We start from the raw sequence: 26,493 nt of genomic DNA on the forward strand, positions 1-26,493 counted from the left end.
AGCTGCTGGGTATTCCTATTGTGTTCTCTGTTTCTTCCCCTTTTCAGGAACACCCAACGTAGTATGCGCGGGAATTCCTTTACACACAACTTGACCCCACAAGAACAATATAATCTGCTGTAATGGTGCTGGCTGAGGGGTAAGCATTGGCCAGCGCACCAGGACAAACTCTCCTGCCCTTTGTCAAAGATCCAGTGAGAGGGCTGTGTTATACAAACAATCCGAACCGAACCTCATTCACCTAAACCAAGTCGTAGAGACAACATTTTTCCAGTGAGTCCAAAATGTCCCAATACAACTGTTTCCAGATTCAGTCCTGACGTTCAAGGGGAAAAAAGCATACGCGTGTTGATCCAGCTGACTTGCACTCATTAGCTCAGACAATAAAGGGCTGTGACAAATTACATTTTACCGGGGCATTTTCCTTTGTCCACATACATGTGCATGAGTTGGCATCCTGGGTTCTTTATTAATGCGCAGCCGAGGCCAACATTGTTGGGAAATGTCAATAAAATAAAAGACTCGGTTCTCCTGTTGGACGTTTATCAGCGTTCCTTGGCTCAGAGTGCAGTCACTGTGCATAAATTTTTGTGACCGAAGTGCAGGGATTAGCTAAAGCTGACGATCACTCTTTGTTAATGTTTGTCATATTGAGTTTATCAGGGGACATTACTCTCCTTGGGAAGTGACAGATTTTGAAAAAGTATGACTGCGGTATGGCATTAACACTGTAGGAGAGACAATCTCGCCAGCCATGTCAACATTGTACTAAAGACAGTATGTGTGCTTTCTGCATGGCATATTTGACCTTGTTATGATAACAAACCAATATATAGTAATCTATACAAAGAGTTGCCCAATCCCGACATCTGACAACAATAAATAATAGCTTATCCGCTGGAGCTTGTCACGGCACAGAAGAAAGCTGGATTATAGAACACTCGAAGTTGATTCGAAATTCAAAACAAAAACTCGAAGGTGCTGACATGACATTTAACTCTATTTCTGGCGACGACTTTAACAGGAACAGACTCCACTGGTTCTACTGTTACCAGTACAACCTGCATTTCTAGCCTTGCTAAGAGGGACTGTTGGGAGATATGTCACACAGCACATTCCCACCTTTAACCATTTTTTATCTTGCAATTTCAAGCGCGTGGCCGTGGGTCTAAAGTCACATGTTGCTCCTAAACATGCCCCACTTATCACACATCATGGGCGGGGTTCTCCGTTAGCTGACGGGCGGAGAGTAGCTTCCGACGCCAAAATCGCGGCACGGGATACTCCGTCACTTCGAAAACGGCGTCAATATGTTTCACTCCGCATGTACAGTAGACACCGTTTGCATGTCATTAGCGGGCCCGATCCGGTATTCTCCGGGGCATCTGCGATTCTCCGCCTCCGATGGGCCGAGTTCCCGACGGCGCGGTTCACTTGTGCTTTTAAAAATCGGGGAAAACGACATCGTGGCTGCTGAGGGAGAGAGAGGGAGTATGGAAAGTATCCAACATCGTCATAGTTTGCTGACAGTTGTGCCGCTAGCTGGGGGGGGGGGGGGGGGGGGCTTATGCCAGGGCTGGGGAGAGTAGCGCGGGATGGTTAGGAGGTGGGCTGTGGGATCGGGCGGGCGGTCACAGACACCATTGCCGCAGCTGGAAAGGGAGCCATGCAGCTGCGCACACCATTAACACCCACTTCGAACTTAGGGCCACAGGTCAAATGGGTGTCCCCCCAGGGCACCCCACTGGGTGCCATCTGGCCCCAGGCGGCCCATCAGCTATATGGCGCACTCCAGCACAACCAGTGCCAGCTTTTTGGCTGGGATAAGTATACGTGGAGAGTATCAATCACGAACCCGGCGAATCCCGCACTGTTTTTCATAAGAATCGATTGTGTTCCACGCGACATCGGTGCTAGCCCCTTAATAGTAGCAGAATCGGTGCAGGTGCAGCGCTGAGCTTTTTGTCGTGAAAGACCATGGATTCTCCGTTGACTTCAACATAAGTCTCAGAAATGGAGAATCCAACCCCATGTTTCAAATAACTCATATAGTATTTCCCAAAATGTTATTCTTTACAAGGAAATTAATTTGATCTGCATTTGTCTAAAACCAGTGGTTTATACTGAATATTCAAGGTACCCATCATTCTCAATATTCTATCACTTGCTTACTGTCATAGAGATCTTGGGCGGACCTACCGGTTGCGTTGCGCCCGAAAAGCAGCGTGGCGCAACACGATTGGTAGATACCGGGAGATCCCACTTCTCACCAGATCTATCGCAAACTCGCAAGTCACCGCAATGTTAATCCCGCCCATTGTTGGCGGGATCACTTTCTAGAAAATCTGCATTTCAGAGTGAGACTAACAAAGGCATGGGATCTAACCCCCTTGTCTTGGAGACCAGGAGGGAGTTCTGTACTAGTGTCCACAAATGGGGACCAGACGGAATGGCAGTCGTGGGGAGAGGGTCTCCCAGGGAATTGGAGGACCCCAGGTGGATGCCCTCTGGGGAGTGTGGTACACCTGGCACTGCCGGTGCCGCCTGGACAGTGCGCTGCCAAGGTGCCAGCTGGAATTTTTTGTGCCGCAGTGATTGGGTTGGGGTGTGCCCTGCATGGGCCTGGGGACCCCCTGATAGTGAGTTGGGGCTTGGGGAGGGGATCCAGGGGTTGAGTTGGGGGCTCGAGAGATCGGGGGCTGGATTCTACAATCGCCAAAGTCGATCGGCTGAAAAATCCCCGTTTACGCCGGAATCCGCCCCCCCCCCCCCCCCCCCCCCCCCCCCCCCCCACACCCCCCGGGACGTCCCCGATGCTCTGCCCCTGATGGGCCAAGTCCCCGACGGCCTCGCTCACGTGTTCCCACACTTTTCGGGGACCTCGCCTGGCGGCTGTGGACTGAGTCCATCGCCACCAGAGTACGGGTGGGAGCCGTCCCGCTTCTGGGGCTTGTTACAGGGGAGCAATGTTTGGCAGGCCGGGTTCCTGCACGGCCAACACAATGTTGCAGCGCCGCAGGCCGCCACCGTGCGCGTGCGTGAATATGGACCCGCCCATTCATCGTCTGTATCCGCAGGTAAAGCCGGGGGCTTTCCTCTGAGTGGCTGCAGGATCGGAGAATCCAGCCCCTGGACTCCATTTTCAAATGGCGTCCCAATATCTCAGCGCAGAAAATGGGTCTATGTGCTGCCTCGTCGGGGAGTTCCCCGCTGAGACCCCCGGATAGCGAGCGGGACGTTTCTCAGCCAAGAGACTCTGTCCCTATTCGAGTAAATTGTTCTAATATTACTAATATCAATTTTGACAGACATCGGAAAGACAAGGAATAATTTATTATCTTTACAAACTTTTATTGTTCCACTTTGATTTTACTTCTGGGCAGAATTGTTTTATATTTTAAGGGGCAGTACACTTACAATTAAACATTTGCCGAACCTGATGTGTTTGGAATGGGAAGTGAGCCAGAAGAAGAGAAGCAATAATTTTTGGCACAAATGGTGGCGTGGTCTGTCATGATTCTTTTATCCCAACTAAATGAACAAAATAGATTTGCCAAAAACCTTTCCATGGAGGTTTGCCCTTTTATTTTAGTTAACGAGAGTCAGGATTGACTCTACTCTCAGCTCCGATCTGAAGGTGTCAGTGCAGATCATATTACAGCAAAGAATCAATCTTTGGCTTCATATTCTGGGCTCTTGTACCTCTGTCTTCCTGTCTCGTTCACTCAAATTGCTTAATTATTTAATTCCCTTCAGGGAGAGATCTCTGGATACTTGCAGTCTCAGGGAAGGACGCCAGCCAGCACACTTTGGGCATCCCGGAGGTGAAATATGTTGGAAACATGCATGGCAATGAGGTAAAGAATGAGGCAATGAAAGGTCAAACGATTGCTGACATTTGTGTGCTGCCAGCCATTGCTTTCGTGGATTTATTTTTTTCAAGGCACAGATTTATTTGATTATTCAGCGAGAAAACACGTCCCAAAATCTAACCGCCCTAAAGAACAGTTAGTTCAATCGTCTTTTTTCTGTTTCGTACTTAGGTTTTTTAATTTTTTGCGTAAACGGGCAAATTCACCATTGAACAAACTAATTTGAGACGGGCTGGGGAGCGAATTAACATCAGGGGAAGAATTGTCATTAGCTGAAGGGCTGCTCCAGTCATGGTCTCATTTCTATTACGCACAATCATTCAGCTCCCTTAAACTGTCAAGCCATTCATTCCTCCCATCTACTGTTCCAATTAATGCCACCGACTCTTTCAGAATAAGTCTTCTAATTATAATTGATCATTGTCTGTAGGATTCTGAATCCATTTGTTTGCTAACCACATATTTATAAAGACACCTGGGTTGAAATTATGTGGCGAGGTATTGGTAAGAAGCATGTTATAACATGTTTGTATGAGATTCTTTTTATTATCCCAGGTTAGCACCTTCATTAATAAGGTGAAGGAATTTGAGACCAGTGTCATTGTTACTGATGATTATTACTGCGCACGATTTCTATGAAGAATAGTTGAAACGGGGGTGCAATGTATTCGGTGCAATATTAAAGTGATGTGATAACAGTTCTGATATAAATTGTGCTCTTAGATATAAATGCAAAACGTGACCTTTTAATTTTACAGCAGTCCTTTCCAATTGAATTGGACAATGGTGTAATTGATTTTTAGTGAATAGCCATTTGAATTTTCTAATGATGGAGTTGGCATACCATGACAATTGGGTCGTGATCCTGACATTAGGCTTAATTTGTTAACCTCCTCCGTCAGGTGGGTTGTTTCGGCCACGTTGGCCTCCACCTCCGACATGATCGCTCAGAGGTGGGAACACTTCAAGTGGCCAACCAACGTGCCATATTACAACTTAAAATTCAGCCTATTGTTTCTGAGGCAGTGGTAAGACCTGGGATTGGCACCTCTCTTTCACCTGGAGTCCTCAGTAATGCTTCTGTTCCAAGAACACTCCCAGGCGTCGGTTGGCTCATAGCCAGTCCAGCTGTCAGATACTTTTTGTTCTCTCTCCCTCCATTGGGAGAAGGGGGAGGATGCGGCAGGCTCAACAGTTATTGCGTAAGTGGGTCACTGAGTAACGCCACTTACCAGGACAATTGGAATGAAGGGATCATAGGTGAGGAACCACGATTGCACACATAACATAAGAACATAAGAACTAGGAGCAGGAGTAGGCCATTTGGCCCCTCGAGCCTGCTCCACCATTCAATGAGATCATGGCTGATCTTTTGTGGACTCAGCTCCACTTTCCGGCCCGAACACCATAACCCTTAATCCCTTTATTCTTCAAAAAACTATCTATCTTTACCTTAAAAACATTTAATGAAGAAGCCTCAACTGCTGCACTGGGCAAGGAATTCCATAGATTCACAACCCTTTGGGTGAAGAAGTTCCTCCTAAACTCAGTCCTAAATCTACTTCCCCTTATTTTGAGGCTATGCCCCCTAGTTCTGCTTTCAGCCGCCAGTGGAAACAACCTGCCTGCATCTATCCTATCTATTCCCTTCATAATTTTATATTGAACTGAACACAATACTCCAGGTGTGGCCTCACTAACACCTTATACAATTGCAGCATAACCTCCCTAGTCTTAAACGCCATCCCTCTAGCAATGAAGGACAAAATTCCATTTGCCTTCTTAATCACCTGTTGCACCTGTAAACCAACTTTCTGTGACTCATGCACTAGCACACCCAGGTCTCTCTGCACAGCGGCATGCTTTAATATTTTATCATTTAAATAATAATCCCGTTTGCTGTTATTCATGTCCAACACTCCCATTGGGATAGCATGTTGGAGCCATAGCAAGGAGGTATCTCCCTCTGACTCAGAAGATTGTGTGTTAAGGAACCTCAACATAATCACAGCTGATACCTGGAGGTGCCAAATTTCGGATGAGAAGTCAACCCAAGATGACTGCCCACTCAGCTGTATGGCAAAGAGCCCACACCATTATTTGAATGCCGAGGAAGTTCCATCAGTGTCCTGACCAACATTTATCCTTCAGCTAACGCCACTAAACATAGCTTATCTGGTCATTCATCTCTTGCTGCTCTTGGCACTTTGTGCACACATTGATTGCTGCCTTTCCCTGCACTACACGAAAAACTACAATTCCCGATACAGTCAAGGCCACTTCAATGAATTGCTGAATAAAGAATAAACCATTTAAAAGTACAAAAGCGTCCATTTTTCTAATGATAGCTGTCTCTGTTAAAAATGTTAACCATAATCTTTGAATGACTGTAAAACATTTGGATTTATTAATCTAGACCTTATACTGCATCGCTAATGCAGATCAATCTGTTAAGCCCTTTGTCCAAGTGTTTTTGATTCTCGACCTCTCACCTTCAAACGTCTGTTTTCCTCCAATTCTGGCCTCTGCCGCATCCCGATTTTCATTGCTCTTCACTTGGTGTTCGGGCCTTCAATTCTCAAGGCCCAAAGTTCTAGATTTTCCCTTCGTAAATCTCTCTGTCTGTCCCTCTGTCTCTACTCTTTTCAGACATTGCAGATGAAATTCAATGCGGAGACGTGTGAAGTGATGCATTTTGGCAGGAAGAACAGAGAGAGGCAATATAAAATAAAGGATACATTTCTGAAGGGCTGGCAGAAGCAGAGGGACTTGGGAGTATGTGTGCCGAAACAGTTGAAGGTGTCAGGGCAGGTTGAGAAAGTAGATAGTAATCTGGGTTAAATATGGACGGCACGAGGCAGCACGGCGGCGCAGTGGTTAGCACTGCTGTCTCACGGCGCCGATGTCCCATGTTTGATCCCGGCTCTGGGTCACTGTCCGTGTGGAGTTTGCACATTCTCCCCGTGTTTGCCTGGGTTTCGCCCCCACAACCCAAATATGTGCAGGGTAGGTGGATTGGCCACGCTAAATTGCCCCTTAATTGGAAAAAATGAATTGGATACTCTAAATTTATATTTTAAAAAATATGGATGGCACGGTAGCACAGTGGTTAGCACTGTTGCTTCACAACGCCAGGGCCCCAGGTTCGATTCCCGGCTTGGGTCACTATCTGTGTGGAGTCTGCACATTCTCCCTGTGTCTGCGTGGGTTTCCTCCGGGTGCTCCGGTTTCCTCCCACAAGCCCCGAAAGACGTGCTTGTTAGGTGAATTGGACATTCTGAATTCTCCCTCTGTGTACCCGAACAGGCGCCGGAATGTGGCGACTAGGGGATTTTCACAGTAACTTCATTGCAGTGTTAATGTAAGCCTACTTGTGACAATAAAGATTATTATAAATGGAGACATAGGGCAGAGTTTTGCCGATTGAACAGACAGCCTGACATTGACTATAAAAGTGGGTAGCAGACACGCATGGGCATCTGGCAGGACTTACTCCCCAATTTCACTAGCAGCAGCTAATTAAGAACTCATGCCATTTTGGTCCCCAGTGGCACCCATAACACTCATATGCCGGTCGCTAATGACACCAATTTTGCTCACTTTGGGCAGGATTTTACTATATTCTTTGGAACACACACTGGGACTAGCTTGGGTTCCCGAGTCTGAATCTGCCTGCCATGAGATCAGCTCAGCAATTTTACCCGAGGCAGCCTCCTAATTGGCTGCCACCAGTCTCTCCCTATCCAATTAAGAATCGTGGGTGGGATGCCGATGATGCCAAGCCAGAAGTGGGGCCAGCAGCTCTGTGGGAGTGAGAGGTGGGCTCTGCTGATGCAGGTCAGGAGTTGAGAGGGTGCCTCAACAAGGAGGCCCCTTCAACAGGTAATGTTTAAAATCAGAGGGGCCAAGCAGGCAGGCTCCTCCAGATGGCCCATTGAGTCGGGCAGGTCTGCCTTCCCTGCCAAAGGTTCGGAGGGAGTCTCCAGGCCCAGAAACCCCTGGATGGGCAGAAGGGAGGCTGCCGCCATGAAGCAGGCGGCCTCCACATAGGGTGAGGACCTGCTCTGCCAAAAGCTAAAAAGCTGACAGGCAGGAAAGTTGCCAATATCGGGACCTATTTAAATTTGGCGGCCTACCTCTGATCATCACCCTAGGGCCATGAAATACTGCTCTTTATCTCGGTGACTAATAACACTGGCCGGGATTCTCTGGCCGTTGCGAATTTACGTTTCTCGCTGTCAGCGCAACCCCGCCAGCGGTTTTCCCAGTGGAGTGGGATGGTTACAATGGGCAATCCCAATGACAAGTGGCGGGAAGATAGAAGCCCACCACCAGCGAACGGTGCGGCGCCGAGAAACACGTGGCTCAGGGAACGGAGAATCTCACCCAGAATCCCGAAACGAGAAATTTCTCGCTCTGATCAGGTGATATAATTGGGATGCTAAGTGCGACGGAAGTTTCGCAGAGACGTTCAAACAGTTGGTCATACGGCCCGTTACTAAAAAAGATTTGTGATACCCCCTTGTGGACCCATTCTAAGGTTAGAGTCCAAGATCGTCAGTCATAGATCACCACCAAGGCCTCCACAATCTCCTCAGCTATCTCGTTTTGGTGCAAATACACTTTTGGTTTTCCAAAAAAAACAACATAGGACTCTTCTTACGGTCCTGTAAATGCAATCAGCTTTCCTTATTGTCAAATTCAACAGAATAGTTACAACGGATAAAACAGGCATTTTAGTAAATAATTACAGCAAGATCTCTTTCCTCATTTATTGTAAGCATCTTGCAGTAAAGACTAACATGTCATTTGCCTTCCTAATTACTTTCTGCACTTGCTCTGAAGCACTCTGGGGTGTCCTGAGGTCACGAAAAACACAATATAAATGCAAGTCTGTTCCTTCATTCCTCAGTACAAGGTTGTGGCCTCTGGCAAAGAAATGAGACACTAAGATGGACTCAAAGGGTTAATTTATTGGGTTTCAGAAGCAGACTGAAATAGTTCAGGTGATGCGTAAAAAACATGGTCACTTTGGATAGTACAGATAGTGGCAATGATTCACCAGTAATGAAACTGCAAATACTACAAGCTTGCAATCCCCTCCCGCCCGTGGTCCTCTGCAAATTTACAAACAGAATCACTGCAACTGTTTAGTAAGAGTGACTGGGAGATATTTACTCAGAGTGAAAACACGCAGTGCTTGACCTTCAGGGATTGCCGAGGCTCTTTAGGAGAAGATATGCATCAGGCTGGGGGAAGAGTCTGAATGCCTGAACCTCCTGCTGATTTCAGCTGGAAGTCAAACCCTCGATGCATACGGCTGACAAGCAATTTAATAGCTCCCGGCATGTGAATGGAGTCAGGCCTGCCCATTAGCAGAAACCCAAGGGATCAAATCGAGTTCGGGTCACAACAATTCTGCAAACACTCAGAATTTCAAACAAAAGCAGAAAGCACTGTCAAGGCGGAGTGAAACCTGTCAGCTTCAGGAAAGACAAACGGCGCATTACGGTTCTGGAGTCAAATTTTTATTCTGAGGCCTGCTGGTCAAAACCTGGCTATTGGGAAAGGGCTAACAATAAATGCCGGTCCTTTTAAAAAGATATCTGCTCTTTTATCATGAGTTTAAAAGTAAACAAACAAAGTGACAATTCCTGACAGTCTCTAATAAAAATAGAAGAGTCCTGACAGTGTGCAGCAGTACAGGGTGGGGGTGTGTGGTAGTTACGACACTGGGATGCCAACCCAGCGCACTGGGCCGCAATAAACTTGACACTTGGTGGGCGAGTGGCAAGAGAAAAATTGCCCATCAAAGTCGGTTTTTTCAGCTTTTTAAAAAGAAAATGGGATTGTTGATGTTGTGCAGGGAAGGGTCTCCCAATATTTCATCAAGCCACCGAAGGACGGACAGTAAATGTGATCATGAAGAATAACTGGCGGAATTCACCGTTCACTCAGTGTTGACGCTGGGGCAGAATTCGCAGACTTCAGCGACAGCAAAACTGTGGTGGTATTTCCTTCATGTGGTGGTATTTCCGAACATTTAATGCTCTTGTCCTTCCAGGTCACATATTTGGAACTTGACCTTACTTGGAGTCAAATGACCAGTGGTGGCGAGACTACACCGAGAGTACTGTGTTCAGTTTTGTTCTCCTATGCTTTAGGAAGGACATGCTTTCATTAGAAGAAGCTCAGAGGAGGTTACCTCGGTTTGTCTAGGGTTCTCTGGATTTGCCTCACGAGGAAACGTTGAGCAGTTTGGGCATATGCTCATTGGATCTTAGAAGAGTGAGAGGTGATCTGGGGCGGTATTCTCCCCTACCCGGCGTGGCGGGGGGTCCCTGCGTAGCGGAGTGGCGCCAACCACTCCGGCGTCGGGCCTCCCCAAAGGTAGGGACTAGGCCCGCGCCGGAGTGGCTCCCGCTCCACCGAGTGGTGCCAACGGCCTTTGACGCCATGCCGACCGGTGTCGGGGCTGGCCGAAAGGCCTTCACCGGTCGGCGTGAGTCCGCGCATGCACCGGAGCGTCAGCGGCCGCTGACGTCACCACCGACGCATGCGCGGTGGAGGGGGTCTCTTCCGCGTCCGCCATGGTGGAGGCTGTGGCGGCGGCGGAAGAAAAAGAGTGCCCCCACGGCACAGGCCCGCCCGCCAATCGGTGGGCCCCGATCGCGGGCCAGGCTGCCGTGGGGGCACCCCCTGGGGTCCGATCGCCCCGCGCAACCCCCAGGACCCCGGGGCCTGCTCGCGCCGCCTGCTCCCACCGGCACAGAGGTGGTTTAAACCACGTCGGCGGGAGAGGCCTAACAGCGGCGGGACTTCGGCCCATCGCGGGCCAGAGAATCGCTACGGGAGGCCCGCCGCCTGGCAGGGTGCGATTCCCGCCCCCGCCGATTCCCAGGTGGCGGAGAATTCCGGCCACGGCGGGGACGGGATTTACGAAGGCCCCGGGCAATTCCCCGACCCTGCGGGGGGTTGGAGAATTCTGGCCGACGTGCCGCGACATGGTGAGGATGATTCCCCTCGTGGAGCAATCTGGAACTAGTGGCAGGATTCAAAAATAAGGGGCCTCTCATTTAAGACGGAGATGAGGAATTCATTCTATCAGAAGGCCATTGGTCTATAGAGTTCTCTTCCCCGGAGAGCAGTGGAGAATGTGCCACTGAATATATTCAAGGCTGAGTTTGACACATTTTTGATTAACAAGGGAGTTAAAGGGGGGAGGGGTGGGGGGAAAGTGGTGTTAAGGCCACAATCAGTTCAGCCATGATTTTATCGAATGGCGGAGCAAGTTTGAGGGGCCGAATGGCCCATTTCTGCCCCTATTATCTTGTTCTTATGGCACACCAATGCAGCAGAGGAATACATTTCAGACGGTGGGATTTAAGGTGGCGGACCCCCAGAATAATAAACAGTCCCCTGCCCAATCCCCGTGCACCCTCACTCCCTCACAGGCCATTGGATTGAGAGGCTGACTCCTTTACCAGGCCGCCTGTGACCCGGTTGGTGGGGCAGGCGCTGCGGTCAGAGTCTGGGGGTGAGCCAGTATCGAGCTTCTCCCGGGTTCGGGCTGTCGTCACGGGGACCTAGGCTGGGTCCAGGGCCGGGGGGGGGGGGGGTTCATCAACCATGGTGGGAATCACATACACTGAGCTCATCAGTTATAGGGCCAATCAGACTCTCAGTCAAGACAAACAACTGTGCTTTTCTGAGCCATTTCAAAATAAAAATACCAGTCTTAAAGACACTTGGTACCAGACCAGAAGAGGATTGTTCAGTACAAATGTAGATTGATGGCCCACTCCAATTCGAGATTTTATTGAGGAAAGATGGGGGGGAAGATTGAAATGCCTTTTGTTATATCCACTAACAGCAACAAAGTAAAACCATACACTCCTCGGTGCTGAGACCCTGAAGGACAGGCAGATTTGCACCTCCACAGCGCACGCACAAAAGCAGCCGGTAATAAAACCCAGTACAGCTGTCTGAGCTTATAAAATCAAATCTATGGCATGTAGCTCTTTGTTGAACTGATCGGCACTATAAAAGGAGGGTTGGAAAGTGCGTCGATGATGTTGTCTCCATGATTTCCTTGAGGAGGAATCGGAAAAGGCTCAAGATGAAAAAGGAAAGTCATATTTTTCAACACCTGGCTTCATTTTATTTATCCAATAAAAGTAAATTGTTTTTTTTTGTGGGGGGGGGCAATATATTTCAAGGTAACCTTTCATGTGATCCCTGAGCCATTTTGTTTTACTGTGTTCTGTGGGCTGCGACTGAAACTCTAAGGGTAATCCTGTTAGTGACAGCACTTTTCAAAGGACTGGAAATGACGGTTAGACAGTCAGTTAGAAGGGATCCCCACTGTGAGATTGATGTGGGTCAGAACACTATCCTTCCCATTAACAGCCATCTGAAACCAAAGGGATGAAAAGATGCCTATCTCTTGCTCTGATGAAAAGCAGTTGGATGTCATTCATTGTCCGGCCATTGACCCCTGACTTGAGAGCAAATGACTTACCTTAGCGAAGACCTAAGGTGTGCCATGCAGAAGGGTCACACCATCGTTTCTTTGGGGGGGGGGTTGTGGGTAGATGACTGTGGCTGAGGATTGGCTCTTTGGTATGTGAACTTCTCATACCCGCCTCCTCTCCAATCCCTCACATTATCTGTGCTGCCTGATTTCTGGCAGGTTGGGGGGCAGGGATAATAGAATCATGGCATCCCTACAGTGCAGAAGTAGGCCATTTGGCCCATCCAGTCTGCCAGTCTGTACTGACCCTTTGAATGAGCACTCTACGCATGTCCACCCGTCCTATCCCCCGTTACCCCATAACCTAACCTGCAAATCCCTGGACACTAAGGGACAATTTAGCGTGGCCAATCCACCTAACCATATTTGGACTGTGGGACGAAACTGGAGCACCCGGAGGGAACCCACGCAGGCACGGGAAGAACGTGCAGACTCCACACAGACAGTGACCCGAGGCCGGAATTGAACCCGGGTCCCTGGCGCTGTGAGGCAGCAGTGCTAACCACTGTGCCACCGTGCCACCCTGAAGCAGTATGACCTGACGCAGAAAATAGCTATCTTGTAAAATAAAAATTTTCTTTTAAAACACTGAAGATAAATTAATATCTTTCAAGGATGTAAAGACTACAGGTGAACAAATGATTTGTGCAAAATTCCTGCTTAGAAGATTAAATCTCTTGGAATGGCTGGTGTTTTAATTATAGCAGAGACCCATCAGGTCTAGCTTGTGCAATGGGAGATCTGACTTCATTGACAGGAGCTTTCAATGATCAATTTTTAGTCACAATTAGTTACAACAAAATGTCCGAAGGTTTTGCTTCAGTTTACCAAAGGTTGCGACTGATGGCAGCAGCACACCCAAATGGGCGTTGATGCATCCAATATGGCGGCTCTCATGGTCATTCATTAAGCCATGGAAATAAGCCACTCTCTTTTGGGTTCTGCAACTCAGCAAGTGCCTAGGGAATATGGCAGAGCTATTTAGAATGGTATTCATATCCGGGTCCTGTGTCTGTTCAGAGAATCACAGAATTTACAGTGCAAAAGAGGCATTTGGCCCATTGAGTCCACACCGGCTCTTGGAAAGAGCACCCTACCTAAGCCCAGACCGCCACCCTATCCCTGTAACCCAGTAATGCAACCTTTGTCAAAATAAATTTAGAGTACCCAATTCATTTTTTTCCAATTAAGGTGCAATTTAGCGTGGCCAATCCACCTACCCTGCACATTTTTTGGGTTGTGGGGGTGAAACCCACGCAAACACGGGGAGAATGTGCAAACTCCACATGGACGGTGACCCAGAGCCGGGATCGAACCTGGGACCTCGGCGCAGTAACCTTTTGGGCACTAAGGGGCAATTTAGCATGGCCAATCCACCTAAAGCTGCACATTTTTGGATTGTGGGAGGAAACCGGAGCACCCGGAGCAAACCCGCGCAGACGTGGGGAGAAAAGGCAAACTCCACACAGACAGTGACCCGAGGCCAGGATTGAACCCGGGTCCCTGGAGCTGTGAGGCAGCAGTGCTAACCACTGTGCCACCCTGTGTTGCCTGTCCTTTCCTGATACTGGTCTGCTTCAGTGCTGGACTCACCATCTGATGAACCCGCCCATTAACACACAGCGTAAACCAACAGGACGGAATGCCCTCTGGCTTAATTTAAAGGGTTTATCAGCTACCTACAAGCTGGATATTTCAGGCTACTGGTCAACCTCTAGGTGTTTTGGGGCATTTGTTCTTTAACTGGTAACGCTTAATTCTGATTTCAAACTGTGCTGGTGTTGCAATGCGTTTTGGCTGCCGTCTAAACAGTTGTCTGGCAGTCACGGATGGTCTGAAAGGGCTGGCCTTGGGGCAGGAGGACAGAGGGAGGCGGCTGAGAGCGGCACTGGCTGGGAAAAGAGGGAGTGAGGAGGAGGGCACTGTTCAAAGGGACCTTGCTCAGCGTGTGTGAAAATAATTTCCTGGGCTCCATTCTCCTTAACGGAGCCTGATTGCCCTTTGCTTCATCAGCTGCAGTTCCATGTTCCATGGCAATTGCACACAAACAGGTAAACATATGAAGTAGGAGCAGAAATAGGCCATTCAGCCCCTCGAGCCTGCTCCGCCATTTGATCAGATCGTGGTTGATCTGCTTGAGTTTCAAATTCTATATTTCCATCCACCCCCGATAACCTTTAATTCCCTCTTCCTAGGGGAATCTATGTACCTTTGCCTTGGAAACATTTATTGACGTGCCCCTGGGCCCTCCACTGCCTTCTGATGCAGAGTTCCAAAGTGGCACAACCCTCAGAGAAAGAAATTCTCCTCATCGCTGGCTTCTAAATGTGACTCCTAATATTATAATAGTGTCCCCCCCCCCCCCCCCCCCCCCCCCCCCCAGCTCTGGTCTCAACCATAATAGGAAACATCCTTCCCACTGTAATATCCTGCAAGGGTCCTACGGAGTGGGAATTCGTGTCTTCCCCATTTGATTCCATGCGGAGTATGAGCTCCCGTGCTGGGTGGCGGGGGGAATCTCAATTACCAAGTGTATATAAAATCGGCCAGGCAGGAATCCGGCAGGGGTCTACCGGGAAGTACATATATATATATATATATGTGTATAGTTTGTAAATAAAACTTTGTGACTTCACAACGGAGTGTCCAAAATGAAGATGCTGGCGAAAAGTTACTACTGGTGGCCTGGTTTGGACACGGATATCTAGATGTTGGCCCAACAGAGCCCCATCTATCAAGACCACCAGAAGCTCCCCGCGGAGGCACCCCTACACTCTCTGGTCGAGCTGCCCTTGGGCCTGTGTGCAAGCCGATTTCACCGGTCCGTTCTTGGTTTGATGTTTCCCATCCTAGTGGATGCCCACTCAAAGTGACTGGAAATGGCGCTGACCACCTCTCGGGTGACCATCAAGCGATTGCGCATTTCTCTTTCCACCCACGGAATCCCGGAGGTGCCCCTGACCGATAATGGGCTATTTTTCACAAGTGAAGAGTTTGCCATTTTTATGAAGGGCAACTGGACTTGCCACGTCCACACCGCCCCCATACCATCCGACATCGAATGGTTTGGCAGAGAGAGCTGTGCAGACGGTTTAAAGCGGGTGCAAGAAACAGATGTCCGGCTTGATGGACAGAAGAATGGCAAGATTTGTATTCTCATACAGGACCATGCTGAGATATTAATAGGTCATAGATTTTGTACACGACTGAGTTTGATTCCACCGGACATCGGCGCAAAGGTGCATCGTAACCAGGATTTGCAAGGGAGTTGCCCAGTTCGACGTCGACCCCTTCGCCACTTCACACCTGTTAGTGCCACATACTCTTCAGCTAAAGAGTTCATAGTTCATATTATGTCCTGCTATCTCACATTACTTTGCACATAATTTTACTTTCTGATTTACTGTGAGGGAGGGTTAAGCTATTGACCTGGACTTCTAGCCATGGGAAGAAATATTTTCTTACCTCCCTCATTTCCTCCTTCCTCCCTCATTTCCGCCGTCTTCTCCAAGTCCCTCCGTCTTCCCCATCCCTCCTCCCTCCTCATCTTTCCTTCGTCCCCATTCCCTCCAACATCCCTATGCCTCACTCCTCCCCATCTATCTCTCTTTCCTCCCCCATTCATTTCTTCCTTCCTTTAGTTCCTCAGTCCCTCCTTCCCTCCCTCAGTTTCTCCCTTCTCTCCCCGTCCCTCCTTCCTTCCTCCATCTCTCCCCTCCCTCGCTCAGTCTCTACATCCTCCAATCCCTGTGATTCTATAAACCGAGCATGATATCCTGCAATCACTACTACCTTGATTTAAATTATTATCTACCACCCTATCTGCACTGCGAAGACTTGACCCTCCATCTTGTTCTCTCAATTAAAAAATAAATGAAGCTAAACCATTATCTGCCTAGTTGCTCCTCCTGCAGACTCTTCTTTTAAAATATAGATCCTGTCTTCAGTCTTGAGTGCAGAGTAACTAATCCTCTTCAACGGTGCCATTAAGAAGAAAAGAAAATACATTAAACACATTCTGAAAGTAAAATCTCATTAATGTGTCAAACAATAAGGACCTTTCCCAAAGGCGCCTCAGGTATTCATTTCGCACAATTTTCAGCCAGAGATGTTTAATGAATGCATTTATTATTTATTCTGCTGTGGGTTTATAGAATTTAGATATAATACGTTCTATTACAAGTGTTAGTGAGCCTCACAGGATACATGTTACACTCAGGTACATTGCGCGTGGCTTAGATGCTGCTGGCAAGGAGCGAGACCGCTGAAGAAAAGCTGTTCTTGCGGCCGGGGGCAGTGGTGTGAATTTTCACGCTGCGTGGCTGGGAACCAGGAGTGCTGCTTTATTGCGACTGTAATTGAGGAGCTTACATAGTGACTGTAATGTTAACACTGCACGGGTTCCACCCTGAGTGGGTTTTACGCCTGGATGGTTTGTCAATGTGTGAGGCCTGGGGCCTGATTCAACCCAAATATTTCTAGTGTAATTTTGGGTGTGTTTAGGCAGGGTGTTCCCCGCTGGCTTTTTGGATGAGATACCGACCTGGGTTGACCCACACTTAGTCACTTTTTGGGGCCTTGGGGAACTTCTCTCCGATCTAGCCCAGATTTAGAAATGTTTCCAGCAGTGGGGAGACCTGTCCCACAGAGATCATTTTGAAAGGGTGCCCTGATCTCGAAGTGAGTTTGAGGGTCCCCCACACCCCGAGCAAGACCACCCACCCCCCCCCCCCCCCCACAGACACGGGTATTGCCTCCCCCCTAAGTGAGGACACCCCGCTATGGGGTCGCTGAGGGCCCCACCCTTTTTAAGCCATCTCCCCTTTCAGGAACCCCCCCTCACCTCCCAAAGTTTGATCAGGCCCCTTAATGCCTCTCCTTACCCCCCCCCCCCCCCCCCCCCCCCCACCCCCCCGGCCTTCATACCACCTCAACCCATTTATTAGGCACGGCCTCCCTCAGACCCAGACCCTTAGCAGTGCCAACCTGGCACCCGGCCACACTGGACATGCCAACCTGACACCCTGGCAGTGCCAACTAGACACCCTGACACTGCCAACCTGGCACCCAGGCTGTGCCCCTGACACGCCAGCAATACCAGGTTAGCAATGGCAGGGTGCCCAGTTGGTGCCACCAGGGTGCCCGGGTGCTGGGGAGTGTCACGGTATTGCCCTCCTTGGTGCCCGACCACCCTGGGGGCTCCAATGGCCTCCAAGACCCCCGAGTGGCCATCGGGACTGGTCTCCGTTTGTGGAGACCGGCTCTAATTGGCGCTGGTGTGCTGACTCCTGGGCGGCAGGTGAAAGCGCCGTCAAGATGGCCACGCATATTTAAATGAGCGTAATGGCTCATTAAAGTATAATTATCTGGACCGTGCCAAGCACATGATCCAGATCACGCCGGGCACCGCGAGTCAAAGTTTCGCACCCGCCACAATTCCCAATTTGGGCCTCTCCCGTAATGTTGCTCCGACTCTGCACAGATTGGGGATGGTGGTGGGAACATTGGGAGCATTGGCGTGTTATCTTGTGCATCAGGAAATAAGGACATAGGTTTCACTGTGACCCATTTGGCTGCTCCAATATTTCTGTACCCCCCCCCCCTCCCCCCACCCCGCCGTCCTCCATTTCACTGCGGATTATATCCCGGGGATTCAAGAGTTCAGGATTACAGCCACTATCGCTCCTCAAATAGGAATATTGAAGATATTTTAGAAGGATATAAAATACATCTTAATCTTAACACCCACCTAATGACCTAATTCACTAGAATATTGGACTGAAAAGGATGCAAAATTTGAACAGCTTGCGTAGGCCGTGCTGGTTTTCCCTGGAATGTTGAAGAGTCAGGATGATCCAGTGGCAATGTTGATTGAAGATGGAGAGATAGGGAGCAGCAATTTCCCCTGGGGGGGGGGGGGGGGGTGGAGAGTCCAGAACAAGGGAGAACAACCTTAAAATTGGACCGAGGCAGTTCTACGGCAATGTCAGCGGACATTTCTTCATGCAAAGGGGGTGAGGTGGGTGTAATCTGGGTGCCTCTCTTACAAAAATGATGAGGCTGGGGAGGGGAGGTCAATTGAAAATGACAAAGTTGAGATTGCTAGACAAGTGTGTTATGACTTACAGAAGCAAAGTGGAAGAACGGGGTTGAGCATTAGATCAGTTTTGCTCCAGTTAAACAGGCCACAGATACCCCTGACGCCGGAATTCCTTTGGAACACACGTCGGCCCAGTCTGAGGTGGGCCTGCTGACCCCGGAAAGTGTTCGGAAGCAGTCACAAGGGCTGTTGGGTGCTGAGGCGAACAGACCAGTTAAAAGGCCCGCCTCAGTGAAATGGGACTTTATCCCAGTTATAATAAAAACAATACAATGAAAAACAGCCCTCTAGCCACCACTCCTCACATCCCACACACTCCCTGTGCCCCATTCATCCCAACTCATGCCTCATGCACTTCATTCCCTCAACGCCCCCCCCCCCCCCCCCGGCGGCCCCTTATAGTCCCTACACCAACTTAGTGTCAACTCATGCCCCCAACCGCCTTCCTTTTCCCTGGCACCCTCCATGCCAATTCACCCAGTATCTATCATGGTCATGATAGATATCCAATCCAGAACCATGGTAAGATGAAATAAAATAAATTTTAAAGTGTCCACTGCAGATTTCATTATATTTAAAGAAAGCACTCTCATGGATAATGGGCAATTCCCTTCAAGTCCTTATTCTCTCATAAAAATAAAACTGTCCCCCAAGTATTTAATTTCATATAAAAGCAAACATATCCTTTAAGTACATAATTCCTTATGAAACCAAACTTGTCTATTGATTGCTCCACATCAAAGACAGCAAATCTCTTTATAACCACTTGGAGCTGTCAATCAAATTCCCCACAGACCCCCCCCCCCGCGCAGTAGTAATGATAGGTTGTGGTGGAAACAATCAAGCAGCATTAATCATGTATTGACAGACCCAAGGCTTATGCCAATAAGCAGTGAAATGGCAAGCACTGTTTTTTTTTTCAGCTACAGGCCGGAACTTTTCCCCCCAAAATTTAAAGGGCTTGAGGATTTAAATGTTTTATTAGCTTGACTGTTTCACAAAGTTTATCCACTTTTCACACTTTGGCCATGTCGTCTTTTAACAATTCCAAAGGGGTACCTGACCTCTCCCGAAGGGCGCCTGACTATTCCCAAAGGATATTTCTCCAAATAACCCCGCCACCTTGAGACCCTATCCTCAACGGTCTAAAACCCACCAGTCATGTTTTGAACACTCCGGTCATGTAAATTGTATCTGTTTGATGGCAGCTGCCTCCATGAAACATAGATGTGCAAAGTACAACCCACCCGTGTTCCGACCCATCCCCGGGCGGAGAGGGTGGGTGCTAGGATGGTGGGCAGGATGTCCGGAATCGGGGATCCAGTGCAATTGTGGCTAAAGTGCAGAGCTCTGCTGTCGCTGTGGAAGTTCAAGCCCACGTCAACAATCCGGGTACACACATGACCACGGTGGATACAGAGGACTCCAGGCAGCACAATTGCATTTGTAACTGCACTGTTAAAACGATTCAAGAAACACCAGCATGTCTTTCATGTAAAAGAATCCTGTGGCTTCTTTCCATAGAGTTTACAGTGCAGAAGGAGGCCATTCAGCCCATCAAGTCTGCACCGGCTCTCGGAAAGAGCACCCTACCCAAGGTCAACACCTCCACCCTATCCCCATAACCCAGTAACCCCACCCAACACTAAGGGCAATTTTGGACACTAAGGGCAATTAATCATGGCCAATCCACCTAACCTACACACTTTGGACTGTGGGAGGAAATCGGAGCACCCGGAGGAAACCCACACACACACGGGGAGGATGTGCAGACTCAGCACAGACAGGGACCCAAGCCGGAATCGAACCTGGGACCCTGGAGCTGTGAAGCAATTGTGCTAACCACCATGCTACCGTGCTGCCCACTTTCAACAATTGTGCTCAGACAACTTTCCCAAGAATGGTCTCAGGCAGATCAGGCGTCGTTGCTATGACTTCATGATCTGTGATTTCACCTTGTCCAGCATCTCCTTGAAGCTGCTGCTCCATCACAGGAACCTTAACTACACTGAAAATTCATTAAAGAACAAATTCCAACTGGGGAATCAACAGAAATCCTGAAGACATTTCTGAACAATGGCTCATAACTTCCTGGTTCCCCAGTGTCTCATTTTTGGGGGCAAGGAATTCCCCATGGGCTGGTTTAGCTCACTCGGCTAAATCGCTGGCTTTTAAAGCAGACCAAGCAGGCCAGCAGCACGGTTCGTACCAGCCTCCCCGAACAGGCGCTGGAATGTGGCGACTAGGGGCTTTTCACAGTAGCTTCATCGAAGCCTACTCGTGACAATAAAGCGATTTTCATTTTTTTCATTTTCATGTGAGGGTTACCCAGCAATTGTCCAGAAGCGTTAACTTCCTCTGGACAGCTGGGCTGGGAAACATCCAAAAAAAGCGATTTGAGTCACAAACTTTGCGTGGTTCTGCCAGTTTTACCCTGATCGTTAATCTGAAAGAGTTGGTAGGAAAAATAAATCACTTCTGAATCCAGAGCAACTGACCCAACCTCCCTCCCTTCTCCGATCCGACCCAATCCCACCCACCACCCTCTTCCAACCCGACCCCTCCCATCCTGTCTCCAACCTGACACAACAGCCCCCCCCCCCCACCCCCCGCGCCCCCCCCCCCCCCCCCGCCATTGCCTGAACCACTCACCTTTTAATTGTCCTTTTAAACGCGTCCTTCACCGTAGAAAAGGGGAAAAGGGGGGGGGGGGGGGAGGGTTTCGTACCTTTCCGCTTCCCAGTTACCCCACATCGATGCAGCTTCGCGGCTCCTGTCTCATCCGGCCTGAGTGAGGGAGTTTGGGAGTGACAGGGGCTTCGGAATTCTGCCGGAGATTGACAATCCGAGATATTGGATGCCAGCATCGCAGGTTTGCCTGCCATCTAGTGCCTGTCACGTGAAGTACAAATCCTGGAAGCGGAGGGGGGGGGGGGGGGGGGCCTGCCTTCTGAAGAAATTCCGGGCGCTCGTCAACTGGACTATGGGGTCGCGTTGGGAGTTTGTCAGTCAGCAGTTTGAAGCAGACATACCCGCCCATGAAGCATTAATATACTCATGCGAAAGTGCTTTGTCTGTTGTTGGGTTGAAAGCATCAGTGGGTTTGCCTCTGATATTAAAGCACGATCGATGTTGCCTGGGATGGTGTAGCCAGTGCAGATGGTACATTCACTGTGCGTTCCAGCTTTGTGTCAGACTCAGCCTGCCACCACTGACACAACAGTACAGAAAGTATTTGACGCACACAGTGTGTGTCATCCCCCACAGCAACATCCACAAAACAATCATTGTTATTGAAAATAAAAGAACATTGAGCGATTACAGTGCAAGCAGAGTGTAAGCACGCAGCAGACCCTTCAACTGTTACATTAATAATCACGAGCTGCTCATGATAATTGTCTCCTATTGGGCATTTGGCCATTGGCCCAGTTTCCTGCCGTATCTGGGCAGACATACTTTCCCTTAACTGAGGCAGCAGAAAACTGTTTCTGACAAAGGCTCTCTTCAGCCCTGTCTATGGGATGTCATTATTAATATTAAAGAGCATGAAACTTCTACATGGATATAAATTTAATTATATACTTGTCATACGTCTGGGAGTCACGATGGGGTGTCGTCTTCTGGTGAAGCTGGTGGGGAGGGGGGGTTAGAGGTCACAGGTCAATTGAACTAGGGCACGCAGACCCTTTGACCTCTCAGATTCTCAGGACCACCCGCAGTATTTTGCAGCTGGCGAATCACTTTTGAAGCCATCGCTGCTGGGATTTGGGGAAATTCCGCAATCTGTGCACCGCAGGGTCCCATGACCCGATAATCTATTTCTTGGTGGCGTTTGAGGGAGGGGTGTTGAGTGGGGGGGGGGGCAGGTATGTGCAGGCTGGTGTGCCAGTAGCCGATTTACCTCGCCTGTGGCCACTTACGGAAAACTGTTCAGAGACCAACTGGGATTGGGTGGGTGGGGACAGTGCAGCTGCCTGGAGGCAATCTGTGGGTAGCAGACCCAGGGCGCCAGCACTTTAAGCAGGCTTAGAAACCTACTCCCTCCTGGTCTGGTGTCAGGTGCGGCTGCAAGCTGTCCCCCCCCCCCCCCCCCATCAACATTCTCAAGGGAAATAAGTGAAATGAAAATCGCTTATTGTCACACGTAGGCTTCAAATGAAGTTACTGTGAAAAGCCCCTAGTCGCCACATTCCGGCGCCTGTTCGGGGAGGCTGGCACGGGAATTGAACCCGCGCTGCTGGCCTGCCTTGGTCTGCTTTCAAAGCCAGCGATTTAGCCCACTGTGCTAAACCAGCCCCTGTGCTGTCCTAGCCAGCGATGCCCACACCCCGTGAATCAATTTTTAAAAAATAATGGTGGCCAGGCAGATGTGTCTATCTTTTTAACCTGAGATTTTCAAAAGTTGGAGAGCGGGTACCTTCACTTTGGGGCACCCTCTTCCTCCCAATTACCTGCCATGATATCCTGCTGCTGGCTACAGTCATCATCCCAGGCAACATAGATCGTGCTTTAATATCGGAGGCAAACCCACTGATGCTTCCTTCTGGCTTGGAGAGTTCTCTCACTATCCTCAGCTGGATAGTGTACCTGTCCCCTGGCCATTAATTGGTCAGTTCTGGAAAAGAAATCACAGCCGGCTGACTGTTCCTCACAGGCTTTCCATCCCCATTTTGACAGCTCTCGGCAGCTATAGCCCCAGCCCAAGGCCCCAGCTTTTAGTGGCTCAATCAGAAGGTTTGGGCACTGAAGTGCCAGCCTCGGCTGTGTGCTGGAGTCTCCGCCTGGGGCTGGAAGTCATGATTCTCTGACACAGATTGGCCCGTCCCCTCCGAGCCAATATTTCAGAGGCCGTAGGAGGGTTTTGAGACTCACTGAGGAAGGAGATGAGAATGATACTGGAGCTTTTATTCTATTAGTTACACACATCACCACTGCCCCCTGCTGACTAACCTCTCCTGTTTTTTTGCGTTGCACAGGCAGTGAGACGGGAGATCCCGTTACACTTTATTTTGTACCTGGTGGCGAGCTATGGGAAAAACCCTGATCTCACCTTGTTTATGGACAACAGTCGAATCCATGTTTTACCCAGTATGAATCCAGATGGATTTGAAATGTCTTCTGAAGGCGACTGTGATGGAGCCGCTGGAAGGTACAGACGGAGGGAAGAGCACCCACAATTTGGGAACATATTAGGGCACGATTTCTCCACAGTATTCTCTCCAATCAGTGATACTTCATAGAACGTGCAGTGCAGAAGGAGGCCATTCGACCCATCGAGTCTGCACCGACCCACATTAAGCCCTCACTTCCACCCTATTCCCGTAACCCAATAACCCCTCCTACCCTTTTTGGGCACTAAGGATAATTTATCATGGCCAATCCACCTAACCTGCACATCTTTGGACTGTGGGAGGAAACCGGAGCACCCGGAGGAAACCCACGCGGACACGGGGAGAACGTGCAGACTCCGCACAGACAGCGACCCAGCGGGGAATCGAACCTGGGACCCTGGCGCTGTGAAGCCACAGTGCTACCCACTTGTGCTACCGTGCTGCCCAACAACTTCAGAATTCTCTTCCTGGTTCTCGAATCCCTCCATGGGCTCACTCCTCCCTATCCCTGTGATCTCCTTCAACCTCACAACGCTCCCGCGATATCTGTGCTCCTCCAGATCTGGTCTCTTGGGCATTGTTCCATTTTAATCACCCCCACCCTTGCTGACGTTGTCTATTTTAGCTGCCTGGGCCTTGGACAGTGAAAAAATGAAAATCGCTTATTGTCACAAGTAGACTTCAAATGAAGTTACTGTGAAAAGCCCCTCGTCGCCACATTCCGGCACCTGTTCGGGGCGACTGGTATGGGAATTGAACCGTGCTGCTGGCCTGCCTTGGTCTGCTTTCAAAGCCAACTATTTAGCCCGGTGTGCTAAACCAGCCCCTAGTGGAATCCCAACCCAAAGTTCTCTGGCTGTCCACCTCCCTTTCCGCCTTAAAATATTCATCAAAAACCTACATCTACGGGCAGCACGGTGGCGCGGTGGTTAGCGCTGCTGCCTCACAGCGCCGAGGTCCCAGGTTCGATCCCGGCCCCGGGTCACTGTCGGTGTGGAGTTTGCACATTCTCCCTGTGTTTCCATGGGTTTCGCCCCCACAACCCAAAGATGTGCAGGGTAGGTGGATGGGCCATGCTGAATTTTTTGTAAAAAATGAATTGGGTACTCTAAATTTATTTTTTTAAAACCTACATCTTTGACCAAGCATTTGGTAATTTGCCTTAATATCTCCTCTGGCTCAATGTCAAATTTAGTTTAATAATCACTCTTCCTCCTCCTTTATAATAGTTTAATTGAATGGTGTAATATAATTGCAGATTGCTGTTGTTAGTTACAGCAACCTCCACACAATAGAAAGCATCTGACTGTGCATTGTAGTGATCTGTATACCTGCTGGTATGTAAGGGGTTAACCTCTGTATTATAGTGCGAGACGACCACTAGATGGCAGCACCAGATCGAACTGCACTCAGAGGTGTTTCCCGCCTGTTCGTATCAGGAGTGACTAGTGAGCAGAGTGTTAGAGATATAGCTTAGTTGGCACGTGTAGTTAAACAATATTTATACTTCTTCTTAGTTATCTAATCATCAGTTATAGTTATAGAAGAGTGAACAAACTCATAGATATTTATATTGGTTGTTTGCTGAATTTGAAGACTGATAGTTTTACTGAATTACAGCTATCAGGCTATTCTGGAAGTAAGCAAAAGAGTAACCACATATTACTGTCACGTAATATAACATGCATGGTGGCAGGTAATGGTCATTCTGCACCTTATCACAACACATCTTCAAGCCTGAGCCAGCCACTTACCCAGCACAAAAAGAACCAGGGGGAATACTGGTTAAATCTCCCCAACCTCAAGCTCCTTTACAAATCACCAGCATGAGTGAGACCATTGTTTTCCTTTTGTGGTGAATGTAACATAGTAATTCACACTGTATTTACCAATACTATTGTAAGCGCAGTAGCATTATCCGACCACTAGGGGGAGTAGCTCTGGGAATGCTCAGGAGTTTGTCCAGGGCTCCACCCTTGGCTCCGCCCATGACTCCTCCCCCTTGACTGCTGTATAAATAACCGTGTCCAGGGCCAGCCTGCAGTTCATCGAGAGTTCAACGGGTAACAGGCTGGCTCTGTAGTAAGTAGATTAAAACTACTGTTCATGTCTTAAAACACGTGTCTCGTGAATTGATGGTTCCATCACCTTTGCAGGCACAACGCTAACGGTTTTGACCTGAATCAAAACTTCCCCGATGCATTCAGGGAAAGACAGGTCGAGAGACAGAATGAAACGGAGCACATGATAAAGTGGATCAGCTCCATCCCATTCACACTGTCGGGCAACGTGAACACAGGAGCCATGGTAGCGGTCCATCCTTACAACAGTGTGACGAAAGGTAAGTGACTCGCTGCCGGCAATGGAGCCAAACAGGCCGCACCTGTAAGTTCTAGAGGCTAAAGGGGGGCGATCACCTTGACTAGAGCGCTGGCCGGTCCGGATCTAGCTCAGCCTGAAGGGGTTCTCTCCATCAGGACCTCGTAGGGGAGACAGATTTGAGAAGTGACAGGCCAATTCACAGGGAATCTGAATCGACAGCACAAACTGCTCGTAATTTAGCATTAAACTAGCAGCCTTACTCAGAGACGGGTGAAACAAGTTGGTTTAAGGGTTGCTACTCTGAAGTTAGGGTTAAGATGTAAGGAAAGAGGAAAATTTGTTTTGTCGCTGTTTTTGTTGGATTTACAGGAATAAGGTGGGTGAACTTAAGGCATGGATCGGTACTTGGGACTACGATGTGGTGGCCATCACGGAAACTTGGATAGAAGAGGGGCAGAAATGGTTGTTAGAGGTCCCTGGTTATAGATGTTTCAACAAGATTAGGGAGGATGGTAAAATAGGTTGGGGGGGGGGGGGGGTGGCATTGTTAATTAG

General features: G+C 49.0%; 2 protein-coding genes across 2 annotated transcripts in view; both read left to right on the top strand.

The window, feature by feature from the left end:
- The window catches only part of LOC119975030 (carboxypeptidase M-like), a 127,067-nt gene that overhangs the window by 26,172 nt on the left and 74,402 nt on the right, over positions 1-26,493 (top strand). The window lies entirely within an intron of this gene.
- On the top strand, positions 123-25,965 carry LOC119974339 (carboxypeptidase M-like). Its single transcript, XM_038813111.1, has 5 exons — positions 123-139; positions 329-390; positions 3,757-3,857; positions 23,482-23,654; positions 25,773-25,965. The coding sequence occupies exons 1-5, from the start codon at positions 123-125 to the stop codon at positions 25,963-25,965; spliced, it is 546 nt and encodes a 181-aa protein (XP_038669039.1).

This window comes from Scyliorhinus canicula, chromosome 12 (assembly GCF_902713615.1).
Source record: "Scyliorhinus canicula chromosome 12, sScyCan1.1, whole genome shotgun sequence".
NCBI lineage: Eukaryota > Metazoa > Chordata > Chondrichthyes > Carcharhiniformes > Scyliorhinidae > Scyliorhinus > Scyliorhinus canicula.